The 18,899-nt window shown below is 29.0% G+C and overlaps 1 protein-coding gene across 1 annotated transcript; it reads right to left on the bottom strand.

The window, feature by feature from the left end:
• Window positions 1–15,431: 15,431 nt before the first annotated feature.
• Window positions 15,432–18,673, bottom strand: LOC115710175 (uncharacterized). The gene is made up of 7 exons (XM_030638520.2): window positions 18,438–18,673; window positions 18,185–18,223; window positions 17,957–18,094; window positions 17,159–17,298; window positions 16,947–17,056; window positions 16,637–16,746; window positions 15,432–16,107 (listed from the first exon to the last, which is right to left on the bottom strand). Exons 1-7 carry the CDS (start codon window positions 18,579–18,581, stop codon window positions 15,730–15,732), a joined length of 1,059 nt encoding a protein of 352 aa, XP_030494380.1. The 5' UTR covers window positions 18,582–18,673; the 3' UTR covers window positions 15,432–15,729.
• Between the last annotated feature and the right edge of the window lie 226 nt (window positions 18,674–18,899).

Raw genomic sequence — 18,899 nt, 5'->3', positions numbered from 1 at the left:
ATTTAATTTCTAATAATATACTTTAATTCAATTTATTTTAAATTAATCAATAAATGAAAAAATCATTGATTTAAGTTGATCCAAGAATTAATTAAATAAATAATTAATTTACAACTTAATCTATTTTTCAAGATAAAATTCGAAATTCTAGCATTTAAGAAATGCAATTTCAAAAATTGATTAATAAAATAAAAAAAAATATATATTTTGAAAATTATTTGAATTTAGTTGAAAAATTAAATTTCAACTAAAAATAATTTTCTATTTAATTAAATGTCATGAAAAAGAAATATTTAAGTATGATGATAAAAATCAACTTAGATATTTAATTTTCAAATTAATTAAATGTATTAAATTCAAGAAATAAATAATTAAGTGTAGAGAAGGCTTAATTATTAATTTCTAGTTTAATACTAGGAAAAATATACTTAAAATAAATTGTACCAAAATTAATTAAATAATTAATTTCACAATTTATAATATTTTCCTATTTAATATTAGAAATAATAAGTAGTCTAGAAATAACTATCTAGAAAATATCTTATTTGACTAAGTATCTTTTCCACAAAATTTGAAAAAATATCTAATTTAAGTTGTATTAGAAAAAATCTAGAACTTAAATATTTTTCAAATTTAAATTTAATTAAATATCAAAAATTAAGTTGTAACCACTTAATTTGAAAATATTCCATTTTAAGTTAATATTCGAAAAGATATTAACTTAAAAAATATCTAAAGAATCTTAATAACCAATGCCTAAAATTCCTCAACTTAATTTTGAAATTTGAAATTCAAAAGATATTCAGATTTAAGTTGGTTAGTTGTAGATAACTAAATATCAACTTAAATAAGAATATTTAATGAAAAATTTAAATTAAGTTCCAGAAAGAATCTAGATGGTTATAATTCTATATTTAATTAAATACAAGAAAATACATATAGTTTAGCTTAGAATAAAGAATTCTTTAAACTATAATTTTCTTAAATTAATTTTAAAATAAATGAAATTAATTATGTTGCTAATCAATTTTATTAGGTTAACCTAGTACAGTTGTTCAAATCAGGCAAATGGGCCTTCACAATTGGGGTAGTTTGTGTGAGGGGGTGCTGGGTTCAGTATGTCGTACCCACTTCTATGGCTCCCAACTCTCACACAAGGCCCAAAAGAGAGGAATTTAACCTTAATAAGAACAACTGTTATTAATTGAATAGGCTCAAAAACTAAATGAGCCTAAATAAATTCTATCAATAACTATGATAATTTATTTTAGCAACAACAACCTTTATGTATCTATAATCAAATTAAACACATAGGCTCACAAAGGCACACTTTGGATGGGTCCTATCATGTTGCTAGGTCATACACAGATGAAAGAAGATTGTAAATATACCTGTTACAAATTATTATCTTGACCAAGGGAGCCATCAGATCATTAGATTTGGCAAAAAGTAACCATGGCTATTTGCAATCAAGTAATAATAGGTTTTGAAAACTTACACATAAGCTAAAACACATACTCCTGCAACAAGGTTAGCTGGATAGTTGGATGTAGGATTTATTTAATTTTAAATTAAATTTTTAATTTCGAAAATAATTAATTAAATAATAAAAAAAAAATTCGAAATTTTTTAAAAAACAAAATTTGAAAAATTCGAAATTTTAAAAAAAAAAATTAAATTTAAAATTAAACCTACAATTTTTGAAAAATTAGGTTTCAACCAACCTAAATATCATTTCAAAAATTTGCTAACTACTTTTAAATTTTAAATGTTATTTTATAAATAAAAATTAAATAAAAAATTAGAAAAGATAAATAAATATCTTTTTCAGATTTTAAATTTAATTTAAATAAATAAAATAACAAAATTTAAAAGTTAGCAAAATATCTTACATCTATTTAAAATTACATGATTATAAATATCTTATTTTAAATTTAAATAAGGTCAAAATATCTAAAAAGATTTAATTTTAAAAAAAATCTTAAAAGATAAGATATAATTAAAAATATCTTAAAAGATAAGATATCTTAAAAATATCTTAAAAGATTTTATAAATATCTTATAAAATCTGACCTTAAATTTAAAAAAAATAAGATATAATCAAATTTAAAAATAAGATAGATTTTTAAGCAAGAAGATAGATACTAATTCTATTCAAATTCAAATTATACTAATATCTTGAATTAAATTTAAAAAATATTAAATTAATTCAAAATGATAATTAGAATTGAATTAGGAATAGTAATAGTATAAATACAAAACTATACAAAAAATTGGAAGTTAATTCCATGAAAAAGCATGAAAAATCGAAGAAAAACAAAAAAATTCGAAACTGTACGGACAGATTTGCGATCGCAGGAAAAAATCAAGACAAATTTCCCGATTTTTCCAAATCTTCAAAAAATCATAACTAATTCAAATAAAATCCAAATTAAGTTCTGTAAAAGGCTAACTTGCTTAATTTTTTCCATACTATCCAATAAAAATAATTCTAGAGATAAAATCGCAATTATTTTTCACGAAAATTTCACAAACATCAATCAATCATCAAATAACACTCAATACAACATGATACCATTCAAAAAACATACAAACAATCGTTTTAAAGTCCAAATTTTTTGCAAGTAAATCAATTACCATGGCTCTGAGGCCAATTGTTGGAAATTATTTTACCAGGATCTTATATCTACTCACAAGTATGTTTATTAACACCCTAAATATGAACTTTCTAAAACGATGAAATAAACACATATAAAGTTAAGGAAACCTTACATTGGGTGCAGCGGAATATAATGACTCCTTCCGTTCAGATATCTAGCCCTTGATTCCTTTCTGTAGCAGAGCATTATCAATATCTGAACCTGGATCTCTTTCTCTGAATCCTTGATGCTGAATCTCCTTTGCTGATGATCTTTCTTCACGATCTTCCTCACTATGATTGAGGTATCACTTGATGTGTGTGGGCACTACTCATACACTAAGAATTTCGAAATTCAAGAGGGAAGAGAAAGAAGAAGTGGCAACTAAAGATAGGGAGAGAGAAAGGCTCAGGTTTTTCTCTGAAGGAAAAATAGAAAATTTAAGTGTCAATTTCCTGAAGCCTTCACTATCTATTTATAGCATTCCACTAGGGTTAGGTTTGAATTATTTGGCATTAAAATAATAAAAATATCAGTTTAAATTTCCTACAAAAGTGGCTGGCCCTATACTAGTGGATTTGGGCCTCACTTTTTGCAATTTTGCAGTTTTACCTTTTCTGCATCTGATTTTCTCAAAAACGCCAATTTTCTAATTCAACCATTTAAATGTCAATTCTAACTATTTAATAACTATAACTAATTATTAAATAATATTGTCATTTATCATATTTATTAATTGAACCATACAAAGTATCATAATTAACAAATATGCCCCTATAAACTCTTTCTTTACAATTTCGCCCTTACTTAGTGAAAAATTCACAAATAGACATAGTCTAATTTGAGAATTATAATTGATTAATCAAAACCAATTATATGAGTCTTACAAGCAATATTATCTCAACTAGTGGGGGGACCATGGGTCTATATAACCGAGCTTCCAATAAGTAGATCAAGAATTTAGCACTAAAATTCACTAACTTATTAATTCTTCGTTGAATCCACGCATAGAACTTAGAATTGCACTCTCAGTATATATAATGCTCTATATGTTCCACCATATAGACACATCATTAGTTATCCATTGTAATAATCCTAATGTGATCAATGATCCTCTATATGAATGATCTACACTGTAAATGGATTAAATTACCGTTACACCCTACAATGTATTTATTCCTTAAAACACTTGACCCCGTATAAATGATATTTCAGCTTATGTGAAATGAGTACTCCACCATTCATGTTCGTTTGGTCAAGCTCGAAGGAGATCATCATTTGCTTACTATTCGCCAGATAGAAGCTATAGATTCCATGTTTATGCTAGCGCTCCCACTCAATTGCACTACCGTGTTCCCAAAATGTACGTATCACCCTGACCTAAAAGTAGGCTTAACTAACAAATCAAAGAACACGAATAGCCTTTCAAGATTGAGCCTAATCATAACAGGATTAAGAACATTTGATCTAGGATCAACTTGGCGATATTGACTTGAATAGATTTTACGGTAAGTTTAATTAAATCTAAGTCAAAGTTCAATATCGGTCCCTTCCAATGCATACTCCATGCATCCAACCTGAGCTTTACTTTAACCAATGCTCTGGAAAGAACATAGCACTTCTCCAAATGCAAGTAAACTCTGTTGTAGATTATCATATCAGTAAAATCCTATGTCTGATAAATCTAGGAAACTTTATTCACATAGTCATGTTTACTTTCCAATGTGTTGACGGCACAATAAACAGGATCAAGTATGTGAAAAGGGTTTCAGATGAATTTATACATTATGTACATATAATCATGAAATAAATCATGTGAACCATGCAACATTAAATGTTATTTCTGATCTATATTAATAAGTAAATCTGATTATATTGAAATGAGTTTTATTTAGGGCATAAAACCCAATAATTGACACTTGCAATTTCTAGTTACTAATTTCAATAAATTGACATTACCTTAATTCAACTAATACAACTTGAAATATCAATGTTATAATTAGGAGTGTTTCTCACGTCCTCATTCTCATTAAGAATTTTAATTTTTATTCCTACTTATTCTCTATCGGAGAATCTCCTAATAGGGGTGGGGACGGAGTGGAAAATCCTTTAATAAAAAATAAAGTTTATAATAAAAATTTAAATATATAAAAATATTAAACTACATAAAAATTAAAATATTACACATTAATTATCATTTAATAAACTAATTATTATCCAAAACACAACTTATAATTCATAAAAAAATACTAATATACTAAATATACCAACATAAATTATAAAATAAAATATTAAACGAATTCTTATCAGAACGGGAAGTCTCATCCGTGTCTTCGCCTCGTTTCCTATTTAAATAGGAAATTCCCACCCCGTTAGAGGATGTGGCCCGTGTATCCTGTTGGGTTTTATGCCCTAAATAAAACTCATTTCAATATAATCAGATTTACTTATTAATATAGATCAGAAATAACATTTAATGTTGCATGGTTCACATGATTTATTTCATGATTATATGTACATAATGTATAAATTCATCTGAAACCCTTTTCACATACTTGATCCTGTTTATTGTGCCGTCAACACATTGGAAAGTAAACATGACTATGTGAATAAAGTTTCCTAGATTTATCGTACACAGGTTTTACCGATATGATAATCTACAACAAGAGTTTACTTGCATTTGAGAAGTGCTATGTTCTTTCCGTAGCATTGGTTAAAGTAAAGTTTTGTTGGATGCATGGAGTATGCATCGGAAGGGACCGATATTGAACTTTGACTTAGATTTATTAAACTTACCGTAATATCTATTCAAGTCAATATCGCCTAGTTGATCCTAGATCAAATGATCTTAATCCTGATATGATTAGGCTCAATCTTGAAAGGCTATTCGTGTTCTTTGATTTGTTAGTTAAGCCTACTTTTAGGTCGCAAGTGGATACGTACATTTTGGGAACACTCGTAAAGGCACCGAGTGGGAGCGCTATCATAAACATGGAATCTATAGCTTCTATCTGGCGAATAGTAAGCAAAGGATGATCTCCTTCGAGCTTGACCAAACGAACATAAATGGTGGAGTACTCATTTCACATTAGAGCCGAAATATCATTTATACGGTCAAGTGTTTTAAGGAATAAATACATTGTAGTAGGTGTACCCGTAATTTAATCCCTTTACAAAGGTAGATCATTCATATACAGGATCATTGATCACATTAGGATTATAACAATGGATAACTAATGATGTGTCTATATGGTGGAACATATAGAGCATTCTATATACTGAGAGTGCAATTCTAAGTTCTATGCGTGGATTCAACGAAGAATTAATAAGTTAGTGAATTTTAGTGCTAAATTCTTGATCTACTTATTGGAAGCTCTGCTATATAGACCCATGGTCCCCCCACTAGTTGAGATAATATTGCTTGTAAGACTCATGTAATTGGTTTTGATTAATCAATTATAATTCTCAAATTAGACTATGTCTATTTGTGAATTTTTCACTAAGCAAGGGCGAAGCTGTAAAGAAAGAGTTTATAAAGGGCATATTTGTTAATTATGATACTTTGTATGGTTCAATTAATAAATATGATAAATGACAATATTATTTAATAATTATTTATAGTTATTAAATAGTTAGAATTGGCATTTAAATGGTTGAATTAGGAAATTGGTATTTTTGAGAAAATCGATACAAAAGGTGTTAAAATTGCAAAATTGCAAAAAGCAAGGCCCAATCCACTAAGTGTAGGGCCAGCCACTTTTGTAGGAAATTTAAACTGATTTTTTTATTATTTTAATGCCAAATAATTCAAACCTAACCCTAGTGGAATGCTATAACAGATAGTGAAGGCTTCAGTGAAATTTACACTTAAATTTTCTATTTTTCCTTCAGAGAAAAACCCGAGCCTTCTCTCTCCCTATCTTTAGCCGTCACTTCTTCTCTTCCCTCTTGAGAATTTCGAAATCCTTAGTGATTACAAGAAAGTGCCCACACACATCAAGTGATACCTCAATCATAGTGAGGAAGATCGTGAAGAAAGATCATCAAGAAAGGAGTTTCAAGATAAAAGATTCAGAGAAAGAGATCCAGTGTTCGATATTGATAATGCTCGCTACGTAAAGGAATCAAGGGCTAGATATCCGAACGGAAGGAGTCATATTATTCCGCCGCACCCAATGTAAGGTTTCTTAAACTTTATATGTGTTTAATTTATCGTTTTAGAAGTTCTTATTTAGTGATGTTAATAAACATACTCGTGAGTAGATCTAAGATCCCGGTAAAATAAATTCCAACAACTGGCCTCGTAGCCATGGTAATTGATTTACTTGCAAGAAATTTGGACTTTAAAACGATTGTTTGTATGTTCTTTGATGGTATCATGTCAGATTGAGTGTTATTCGATGATTGATTGATGTTTGTGAAATTTTCGTGAAAAATAATTGTGATTTCGTTTCTGGAATTATTTTTATTGATAGTATGGAAAAAAATTAAGCAAGTTAGCCTTTTACAGAACTCAATTTGGATTTTATTTGAATTAGTTATGATTTTTTGAAGATTTAATAAAATCTGCAATATGGCTGATAGTTTCCTATGATCGCGTAATCCGTCCGTACAGTTTCGGATTTTTTCCTTTTTCTTCAATTTTTCATACTTTTCATGGAATTAACTTCCAATTTTTTTGTATTATTTTTTGTATATATACTATTACTATTCCTAATTCAATTCTAATTATCATTTTGAATTAATTTAATTTTTTTAAATTAATTCAAGATATTAGTGTAATTTGAATTCGAATAGAATTCGTATTTGTCTTTTTCGCTTAAAAATCTATCTTATTTTTAAATTCGATTATATTTTTTAAATTTAAGCGTCGATTTTTTAGATATTTATAATATCTTTTAAGATATTTATAATATCTTTTAAGATATTTAAGATATTTTAAAAATATCTTTTAAGATATTTATAAAATCTTTTAAGATATTTTAAAATATCTTATCTTTTAAGATATTTAAAAATATCTTATCTATTAAGATTTTTTTAAATCTTTTTAGATATTTTCGACCTTATTTAAATTTAAAAATGTATATTTATAATCATGTAATTTTAAATATATATAAGATAAAAAGTAGGTTTAATTTTTAAATTTTTTTTATTTTCGAAATTTAATTTTAAATTCCGAAATTAATTTTTTTTTAAATTATTTTTCGAATATTAAATTTTTTTTTAATTTAATTATTTATTTATTCGAAATTATTTATTTAAAATTAAATAAATCCTACTTCCAACTATCCAAATTAACCCCGTCGTTATGAGTATGTGTTTTAGCTTGTTTGTAAGTTTTCAAAACCTATTATTACTTGATCGCAAATAGCCACATATTTTCGCTGCATCTAATGATCCGATGGCTCCCTCGGGTCAAGATAATAATTTGTAACAAGTATATTTACAATCTTCTTTCATCCGTGTATGACCTAAGAATACGATGTGACCCATCCAAAGGCTACCATGCGTGTGAGCCTATGTGTTTAATTTGATTATAGATACATATAGGTTGTTGTTGCTAAAATAAATTATCATAGCTTCGATAGAATTTATTTAGGCCCATTTAGTTATTTGGCTTATTCAATTAATAACAATGCATTGCTCTTATTAAGCGTTAAATTCCTCTCTTTTGGGCTCATGGTAGTTGGGAGCCATAGAAGTGGGTACGACATACCGAACTCAAAGACTCCCCTCACACAAACCACCCCAATTGTGGAAGTGCCCATTTGCCTCCGATTTGAATGACTCGTACTAGGTTAATTACACTAGTTTAACCTAATAAAAATTGATTAGCAACATAATTAATTTCATTTATTTTGAAATTAATTTAAGAAAAACATAGATAAAAGAATTTTTTTTATTCTAAGCTAAATCGTGCGTATTTTCGTATTTAATTAAATATAGAATTATAACCATCTAGATTCTTTCTGGAACTTAATTTAAATTTTTCATTAAATATTCCTATTTAAGTTGATATTTAGTTATCTTCAACTAACCAACTTAAATCAATATCTTTTGAATTCAAAATTTCAAAATTAAGTCATGAGGAATTTGTGCATTGGTTATTAAGATTCTTTAGATATTTTTTAAGTTAATATCTTTTCGAATATTAACTTAAAATGGAATATTTTCAAATTAAGTGGTTACAACTTAATTTTTGATATTTAATTAAATTTAAATTTGAAAAATATTTAAGTTCTAGATTTTTTTCTAATACAACTTAAATTAGATATTTTTTCAAATTTTGTGGAAAAGATACTTAGTCAAATAAGATATTTTCTAGATAGTTATTTCTAGACTACTTATTATTTCTAATATTAAATAGGAAAATATTATACATTGTGAAATTAATTATTTAAATAATTAATTTTGGTACAATTTATTTTAAGTATATTTTTTCCTAGTATTAAACTAGTAGATTAATAATTAAGCCTTCTCTACACTTAATTATTTATTTCTTGAATTTAATACATTTAATTAATTTGAAAATTAAATATCTAAGTTGATTTTTATCATCATACTTAAATATTTCTTTTTCATGACATTTAATTAAATAGAAAATTATTTTTAGTTGAAATTTATTTTTTCAACTAAATTTAAATAATTTTCAAAATATATTTTTTTCTTTATTTTATTAATCAATTTTCGAAATTGCATTTCTTAAATGCTAGAATTTCGAATTTTATCTTGAAAAATAGATTAAGTTGTAAATTAATTATTTTAATTAATTCTTGGATCAACTTAAATCAATGATTTTTTCATTTATTGATTAATTTAAAATAAATTGAATTAAAGTATATTATTAGAAATAGAATTAATTAGTCAAAGGAAAATCTAGATAGGTGATATTTTTGCTTGAAGTATTTTTCTAGTGTATTTAATTAAATAGAAAATTAATATTTAAGTTGATTTTCATCATCATACTTAAATATTTGTAATTTTTCTTATATATTTAATTAAATAGGAAAATTATATTTTTTGTTGTAAATTAATTTTATTAATTAATTTTGGGCCAACATTAAATTAGAATAATTTTTTCCAGGATTTATTTTTTATTTTAATATGCATTTTTCGAAAATTGTATTCTTATATACTTTAATTTTTCGAAATGCAATATATATTTATAGAAAATTAAATTTGAGTTGTAAATTAATTTAAATTAATTTTTGTAACAACTTAAATATTTTTTTCTAAATATTTATTGGAAATTATTACTAAGATGGAAATAATTCATGTTATTTTCATATCCATCTAAGTAAAATTTATAAATATTAAATTAAAATTTATATTTAGAATTTTTCATTCTAAATTGGAAATTTTAATTAAATAAATATATATTTAAAATAAATAGAATAAATAAAGAGAATAAAAAAAAAATACAACTCTTTTCAAATATTGAGCTTTATTATAGAGACATTCGATCTCCATTGTGGGTTTTACACCGCGTTTGTTTTAGTGAGTAATCCTCCCTAATGGAGGAACGTTCATTAGCAATTTCGCACCGTTTAACCTCGCATGATAAGTAGTTTGTAAGTGTTTTGTATGGTATGGATCACCCTAATGGTGGCGACCATACTTGACTTGCAAATTATGAAACAATGGTGGAAGCTCATAAGATAGAATTGCCTTGACTCTCGCCTAAACGGACAACGCCGAATTCCAATCTCGATCGAATAAAAGGTTGCTAGAATGTTTAACATTTTAGACGAGCCGACAACTCTATTCAATGAATGGTAGCTTTGACTCTCGCCTAAACGGACATCGATATCGCCTTGTTGAAAACCTTGGAAATTATTTAGATTGTAAGTTTTAGTATTTTCACTTGTCATTCCTACTTGCTATATGCTTATAATTTCGAATTGTGTATGAATTTATATTGAACCATGTTATTTTCTCGTTATTAAGTTGTAGTTTAATTTCGAATCTTCATTGTTGGTCTAACTTGGCTTGTTTATCTAACGAGATAAATCCCTGTGGATTTTCACCATTGACATACATAATAGTGTTAGATCTCGAAAGATAAATATTGTATATGCGACATCTAGCCGTTCATCCATCGATGACACCTTAGACTAGTATTTTTATGATATGAAACAAGAAGATTACATAAATAAGATTACTTTGACTTTCGCTAATCGAAGCATCGTTGGATTCTTATTTTAAACGAAATTATCCTAATTCCTCTTAGCTTATTCATTTCGAATTAGCTTTCAAAACATATCATTGGATGAATGGTCTATAAATCATTTCATGTCATTTTATATGACGCATATGATTATAATCCCGAAATTCTATTCCCAATTGATATAAATCCTCAATCTTAGAAATCTCCTACTTGTAGCCGGCAAATCCGACTTAGAGTTTGTATTAGTAAAGTGCTTCGGTCCAAGATAGAATTACTCATTATATTTGGTATAAATTTAAGTCTTTGACTTTAATTTTAGATTCCAAATAGAAATTTTCTTAAATTTCTAATTCCGTAGAATACAATACAGCTTACACTTTCTCAAGTGTTTAATATCCATCTTTTATTAATGGATTAAAACTGTATGGAATGTGAGTTAGGTATTCTCCGTGACCGTGATCCACTTGAAGTATTCTAAGAACTCTTCGATGTAACTAAACCTATGTCATCATAGTATACTACCACATTTTCTTAATCTATGGCATTTGTATCTTGTTCATATAGTGGTTTTGACAAGATCAATCTCTCGCAAAGAGTTAATATGCCTATATCCATCTGAAAGTAGTTCATCTCATTCGCATGGATGTACATTCGTGGGTGGATATGAGTTTTTCGTTGTATTCTTAAAACGATAACTCTAGATTATACCTTATGCAAAGAAATTTGAAATGTTTGAAAAATTTCATCAATTTCTAAAGAATGGTTAAACACCATTAAGGTATGTGGTTAAAGATCTTGCGAATCGATAGGGTGGAGAAATAGTTAGTAGATATGCACCAAAGATCATTACATTGATTTTTGAATTATATCCAAACTTACCTCCCCGTAAATTTCGATTTGCATATTGATGATTAGTTACTAGTCGTTGCCTAAGTCCTTCTATGTTAATACAATTTCGAATGATGTGTAATGGTTGTATACTTAATGTAAATCATTACTAGATTCATGGATGACCTAATCAAAATCTTAAGAAAGGCTAGAACTGTTAACCATGGTTTGTTAGCTTTTCTAAGTGATTGTGGGTGGACCATCCCATTGTCAATAGATAAGAAAGTGTTTGTTCAAACAAATACTACTTTTCTAAGAAAATGACTAAGTCCGGAAAACAAGTAAAGCAAATAAAGGAGATATTTATTTCGATTCCAAAAGTGTTCTATCATCTTATAACATATGATGATCCCACCGCTCTCGTTGTCTTGTCACAACCGAAGAGATCAATACCATTTAGTTTTCTTCGACATAATTCACGCGTATTCCTTGTCGTAAAGGGGGAGAGTTTCTAGAACTCACCTTCTTATGACTCGGGAGACACAAGTGATTAAAATCCATTGTGAGTTTAAACAAGTAATGGATTGTCAAGATAAGAAACTAAGAAGAAAGCCAATAGAACTATGGTTTAATCCATTCACATGGAATGACCTAAAGTTTTCTATTACAAGGACATAAAAGGAAATTTTCGTTAATAAGTCTATTCTATGGACTTAACAAAACTTCCCGTTCCTAGTATTATAGGCTCCGAGTTTATCTAAACCTATGGCTTCAGGGTATACCCGGTAATTACTTACTCTAATGCAAGCAACTTACTTTAGTAAGATGTCAAGCATTTTCTTTCTAATGGCAATCTATTAAGCTTCACAACTTCTTAGGTATAGATTTTATTTATCTAAGGAAAAGTCTTAACTATTCCAAAAGATAAAACCATGAAAGAATTTCTTACATCAACAAGTGAGAGGTCTTAGATATGCTTTTGTATGCCTTAGACCGTACACTCCGCCGTTGGAGTGGGAGTAATGAGTAGGTATCGATTAATCCAGAGAAGAACATTGGAAGACAATCAAGTAAATCCTAAGATAAAGAAGAGGAACTATATGTTAGTCAATAAGTGGTGTGTTTAAAACTCTTAGACTACACCATATCGATTTCGAAATTTGCCTATGTGCTAAGAATCTTTCTAATAAGATGGTGATTACTCGGGGGTGGAATAGTGATTTCTGAGAAGTGTAAAAACCTATCCGAAGTCTCTAGGTTCTACTCGCAGAGTAGACCGAATGTTAAAGTCAGCAGAAAGGTACTTATTCCGCCCAAGGAAAGTTCTATACATCTTTGGCACCATTCCAAATTGCCTTAAACTACTAGTGTTAATTTCCGATTAACCAAAAGTAGTTGCCAAAGGTATAGAATCCGTATCCCAAGAGAGTAGACATAAAGAGAGGAATTTCACATTATCAATGATTTTGTGATTAAGAAGAGTAATGGTGGAGAAAAGGTTGTGGTTAATTCAACCTTTCGCATCCTATTATGAGGAGTTTACTACTACTACACTTGATTTGTATATCAAGGTGTCGAGATTATTTGAAACGCACTTTTTGTTTTATATTAGTGCAAAAGTGGGAGTTTGTTGGGTTTTATGCCCTAAATAAAACTCATTTCAATATAATCGATTTACTTATTAATATAGATCGAAATAACATTTAATGTTGCATGGTTCACATGATTTATTTCATGATTATATGTACATAATGTATAAATTCATCCGAAACCCTTTTCACATACTTGATCCCGTTTATCGTGCCGTCAACACATTGGAAAGTAAACATGACTATGTGAATAAAGTTTCCTAGATTTATCGTACACAGTGGTTTTACCGATATGATAATCTACAACAAGAGTTTACTTGCATTTGGAGAAGTGCTATGTTCTTTCCAGCATTGGTTAAAGTAAAGTCTCAGGTTGGATGCATGGAGTATGCATCATGGACCGATATTGAACTTTGACTTAGATTTATTAAACTTACCGTAATATCTATTCAAGTCAATATCGCCTAGTTGATCCTAGATCAAATGATCTTAATCCCGATATGATTAAAGCTCAATCTTGAAAGGCTATTCGTGTTCTTTGATTTGTTAGTTAAGCCTACTTTTAGGTCGTGGTGATACGTACATTTTGGGAACACATCGTAAAGTGCACCGAGTGGGAGCGCTTATCATAAACATGGAATCTATAGTTTCTATCCGGCGAATAGTAAGCAAAGGATGATCTCCTTCGAGCTTGACCAAACGAACATAAATGGTGGAGTACTCATTTCACATTAGCCGAAATATCATTTATACTGGGTCAAGTTGTTTTAAGGAATAAATACATTGTAGGTGTAATCGTAATTTAATCCCTTTACAAGAACATCATTCATATAGAGGATCATTGATCACATTAGGATTATAACAATGGATAACTAATGATGTGTCTATATGGTGGAACATATAGAGCATTCTATATACTGAGAGTGCAATTCTAAGTTCTATGCGTGGATTCAACGAAGAATTAATAAGTTAGTGAATTTTAGTGCTAAATTCTCGATCTACTTATTGGAAGCCTTGCTATATAGCACCCATGGTCCCCCCACTAGTCGAGATAATATCGCTTGTAAGACTCATGTAATTGGTTTTGATTAATCAATTATAATTCTCAAATTAGACTATGTCTATTTGTGAATTTTTCACTAAGTAAGGGCGAAATTGTAAAGAAAGAGTTTATAGGCATATTTGTTAATTATGATACTTTGTATGGTTCAATTAATAAATATGATAAATGACAATATTATTTAATAATTATTTATAGTTATTAAATAGTTAGAATTGGCATTTAAATGGTTGAATTAGGAAATTGGTATTTTTGAGAAAATCAGATACAAAAGGTGTTAAAATTGCAAAATTGCAAAAAGCAAGGCCCAATCCACTAAGTGTAGGGCCAGCCACTTTTGTAGGAAATTTAAACTGATTTTTTCATTATTTTAATGCCAAATAATTCAAACCTAACCCTAGTGGAATGCTATAAATAGATAGTGAAGGCTTCAGGAAATTTACACTTAAATTTTCTATTTTTCCTTCAGAGAAAAACCTGAGCCTTCTCTCTCCCTATCTTTAGCTGTCACTTCTTCTCTTCCCTCTTGAGAATTTCGAAATCCTGGATTACGTAGCGTGCCCACACACATCGTTGATACCTCAATCATAGTGAGGAAGATCGTGAAGAAAGATCATCAAAGAAGCGAGTTTCAAAGATAAAAGATTCGTAGAAAGAGATCCAAAGTTCGTATATTGATAATGCTCGCTACGTAAAGGAATCAAGTGGCTAGATATCCGAATCGAAGGAGTCATATTATTCCGCTGCACCCAATGTAAGGTTTCTTAAACTTTATATGTGTTTAATTTATCGTTTTAGAAAGTTCTTATTTAGGATGTTAATAAACATACTTGTGAGTAGATCTAAGATCCTGGTAAAATAAATTCCAACATATCCCTAGTTATAATTGAGCATAAAGTGATCAACATTAACACTACATAAAATGACAACGAATTATCTGTATTATAATTTATTTTAGTGTTAGACATCTTAAATTAAAAATAAAATAATATCTTACATGATATTGGGCACCAATTCAAAAATTAGATAGCTTTCTTAATTCAAAGTAAACTAATATTATTATATTAAATTATACCAATATTATAAGAAGTCTACTTAATAATCCACTCTCTAAATATGAAGAATATATTCAAAGGTGAAAGAATATGTAGCAGAATCAAAATTAACATTATACTAAATATTCAGATTATACTTAATGTGCAAAATTAACATTATGACCCAAATATTGAAATTCGATAGGCAGGGTCATGCTTCCTTAACATTCTCAAAATCAACAAATGTAGAAAAAATAAAATGTTAACAAATAACTAAAAATCATTTCCTTGTTTTTCCTTCTTTCTTTGGCTGTACATTTTCTTCCTATAGCATATTTGATTAACCTGAATAATCAAAATACTGCTGGGAGCAAGGATTAGAAAAACTCCCAAAATAGCAAATATTAAACATTTATTTTGCTGAAGCATTTTCTTTCTGAATCCACTGCTGCGCCGGTTTTCTTGTGTTATGCTTTGCTCTATGGTTCCTCATGCCACCTCGGTATCTATGATCGCTTTTGTTAGGCCTCTGGGATGAAGCACCACTATGCACTCTAGAGGCCACTGGGGGGTCTGCATTATGTTGTTGCTCGTTGGATTCCGCTGTGGGAGGTGTTACTGGTTGTGGAAGAAACATACCTGGTAAAACCCTTACTTCTTTTTTAGGTTCAATTAGACCGCTGTTTTCTTGCTGTAACTTAAATGTTGCCTCAAATCTTTGTCTTCTGATGTTCTCTTGATCAGAATGAAGGATCTTCTCACTATCTTCTATATCATTTTCAGCAATGTTCTACAACAACCCAATCACAGATAGTCAAGAAAGCTTTCGCAACTTCAAATGTAGGATAGAAGAGAATCGATGCGAATAGCAATATAAAACAAACACTAATCAATAGGTGCTTTTTTTTTGTGAAAGGGAATCTATAGGTGCTTCATATACAATAAATAGTAATGTCACAATGATATATAAATAAAAAATAAGACACAGAGTAGTATCTCCAAATCATAGTTGGTTAAAATTAACAGCTACTCAGTTAAATGTCATAGTAAATGGACCAAATGAAAAATGTAGAAAAGGCAATAATAGCAGAGCTATCAAATTCATCATTCTTTGTTTGAACAAGTTGGATATATGGTATTCATATACCCATAACCAAATAACAGGGTATCAATGCGTTCATAGGTCTGTATGAAAAACTAATAACAGCTTATCAATGATGCCATGCACTTGATCAATTGGAACTATGTATCTTACCCAGAAATTTAATCTATACAACTATAAGCATACTAACATAATGCAAGGATGATAGATTCTATACCAATTGGGTAGGAAGGGAGTCAACCAAGTTGAGTACATGTTCAAAGTCCTTGGTGTGAAAAACCATGCGACAAACAGGGCAATTTCCCATACTATCTTCTGCATCCCCATCTGCATTCAACGACAGCTAATCAATCAGTCTTTAAATTTAGTTTATAGCAAAAAGTTGTGCTGAAAAAACTAAAACCATAAAATGGTATAGCAACAAGAATTTTCTATCATAATTATCCTCGAGCAAATTAACCTCACTAATGTCTAGCCATGTATAAAACATAATGCTACAGCCACATTAAGTTGTGATCCAAGAGTACCTTTTCTATTTTCATTTTTTCTTACAGGATGCCCAGAGGAACTTGATGAATTACTAGGATTGGTTTTTTGTTCTGTTTGAAGCCATGTCCACCACCTAATAATGCACTCACTGCCAAAGTACTAGAAATATATAAATGAATATTGAGGTGGAAAATAAATTTATGCACCAAAAGCTGGTAACTATAAGATTTCAATTAGAGAATAAACCAACCAGTGAAAGCAATGAAAACATGACATCAACTTCATAAATGGCAAAATCTTATTCTTCTCATCTTGGTGGACTAAAGGATCCAAACACAATGGACAATCACCATCTGGGTGATTCATTAGAGAGAGCTTCTCCACAGCTTCCTAGAAAATTTTGAAAACCCAATCGACTGTTAGAAGGGACAAAAAATAAATATAGAAGACACAGAAAAGAAAGAAACCAGAAGTTAAGCGTGTCTTTCATTCTACAATATTATCATAACCAACATATACATTTTTCAAAAATGGAGAAAATAAGGAATCATGAGAAATAACTTCAACAGAACAATAGAACTGTAGATAAACAAAACTAAATGAATCAATCCTTATCAACAAGGATGCACTGTATTGCAAGTAATTGTAGGGAAAGACACAAGTAGACAGCATCTTCTATCAGCTAAAGCTTGATGAAAATAAAATAAAAAATCAGCTGAAGCTCGATGTCATGTATGGAATCCAGAAATGCTTACAATCTAACAAAACCCGATTCAAATTTTAAGCTAATAATCATATTGAAATTCAAGTTGTTCCACAAGCAAGGTGAAATTCATTCAAAAGAAAAATCACCTATCTTCATAGTTCTAAAGGAAAGAGTTGGGCTATATTCCCTTTCCACCAAATCCATAAACAAGTTGGGATGTTATTCAGTTGGAGTAGCTCACAAGGTTTTGATTAATGACAAATGCGGATCACTATAATTAAGTAACATCCATAACCCAGAACAATTTTTGATAATCGTCAAAACAAAAAACAAAAAAGTTACCTCACAAAGAGCTACCAACATTAAGCAAGAAGAGAGCTCAGTAGCTTTGGCTCGAATACAAGTCAATAGATGTTTTTTCCTTTCTTCATCAAGACCCTTTGAATCTAAAAGATCAATCTGAGGCAGCTCTTTCGGATACTATCACAACAAACAAAAAGCAAAAAGCCCCTATTAACATCAAATTAAATGAAAAAAAAAAATAAGAACTTTTATATGATCAAGTAATACCTGTGAACCAGCTCTTATCCCAATAACAGCTTCCACAAACTACAACGAACAAAGAATAATAAAAATCAAAATCACCAAAATAGATAAATGAATCATAGAAACGAATACTAATATCCTTAATTAAAATCAAAAACTACACACACAAACTAGGCAATTGAATGAATCATAGTTTGTTTGGTTTCTGATTGTGTCCTACCTTTTCCGAGGAACCAAACAATGAAATAAATCAGAAGAAGAAGAAGAAGAAGAGGACCTGCTCGGAAGTAATATCAGCGGTGCGAGGCTTTATGTGGAGATGAAGATGAGGAGGGAAGGAATCGAAGACCACGCAATCGTCGGCGTAGACTGCTTGAACAGCCTCGAGCTCCGCAGCGATTTCCTCTTCTTCGGCGGCCATTGTTACTCTCACTTGCAGGCAAAGCTCCGACTGAGAAGGAATTTTTTTTTATATACTTATTTGTAATTTTGATTTCTTATTAGCATTTCTGTGGCAAAACTCTAATTTATATAAATGGAGAAAGAAAAAAAAAAGATAAAATCAAAGATTTCCTTTTCTCATCAAAATTTATATTTTTAGAAAAATTAATATAATTTTATAAAATTTATATAAATTATAATTTAAGTTAAAAAAAAAAAATCTCGTAGAAAACATATCTATTTTTTTTTTCTTACTACAGTAGAACCTCTATTTAAGAATACTCTATTTAAGAATAAC

Source organism: Cannabis sativa, chromosome X, assembly GCF_029168945.1.
Source record: "Cannabis sativa cultivar Pink pepper isolate KNU-18-1 chromosome X, ASM2916894v1, whole genome shotgun sequence".
Classification (NCBI taxonomy): Eukaryota; Viridiplantae; Streptophyta; class Magnoliopsida; order Rosales; family Cannabaceae; genus Cannabis; species Cannabis sativa.
Note: the sequence above shows the minus strand (reverse complement) of the source record. Positions and strands in the feature narration are given on the sequence as shown.

Bases quoted from the DNA above. Each gene is read 5' to 3' on its own strand.
- LOC115710175 (XM_030638520.2), bottom strand. From the start codon at position 18,581: ATGGCCGCCGAAGAAGAGGAAATCGCTGCGGAGCTCGAGGCTGTTCAA. The intron at 18,095-18,184 runs GTATTACTTGAT...TTGTTGTGATAG, and splicing joins GGATAAGAGCTGGTTCACAG to TATCCGAAAGAGCTGCCTCA. The intron at 16,108-16,636 runs GTATAGAATCTA...GGGTTGTTGTAG, and splicing joins ACTCCCTTCCTACCCAATTG to AACATTGCTGAAAATGATAT.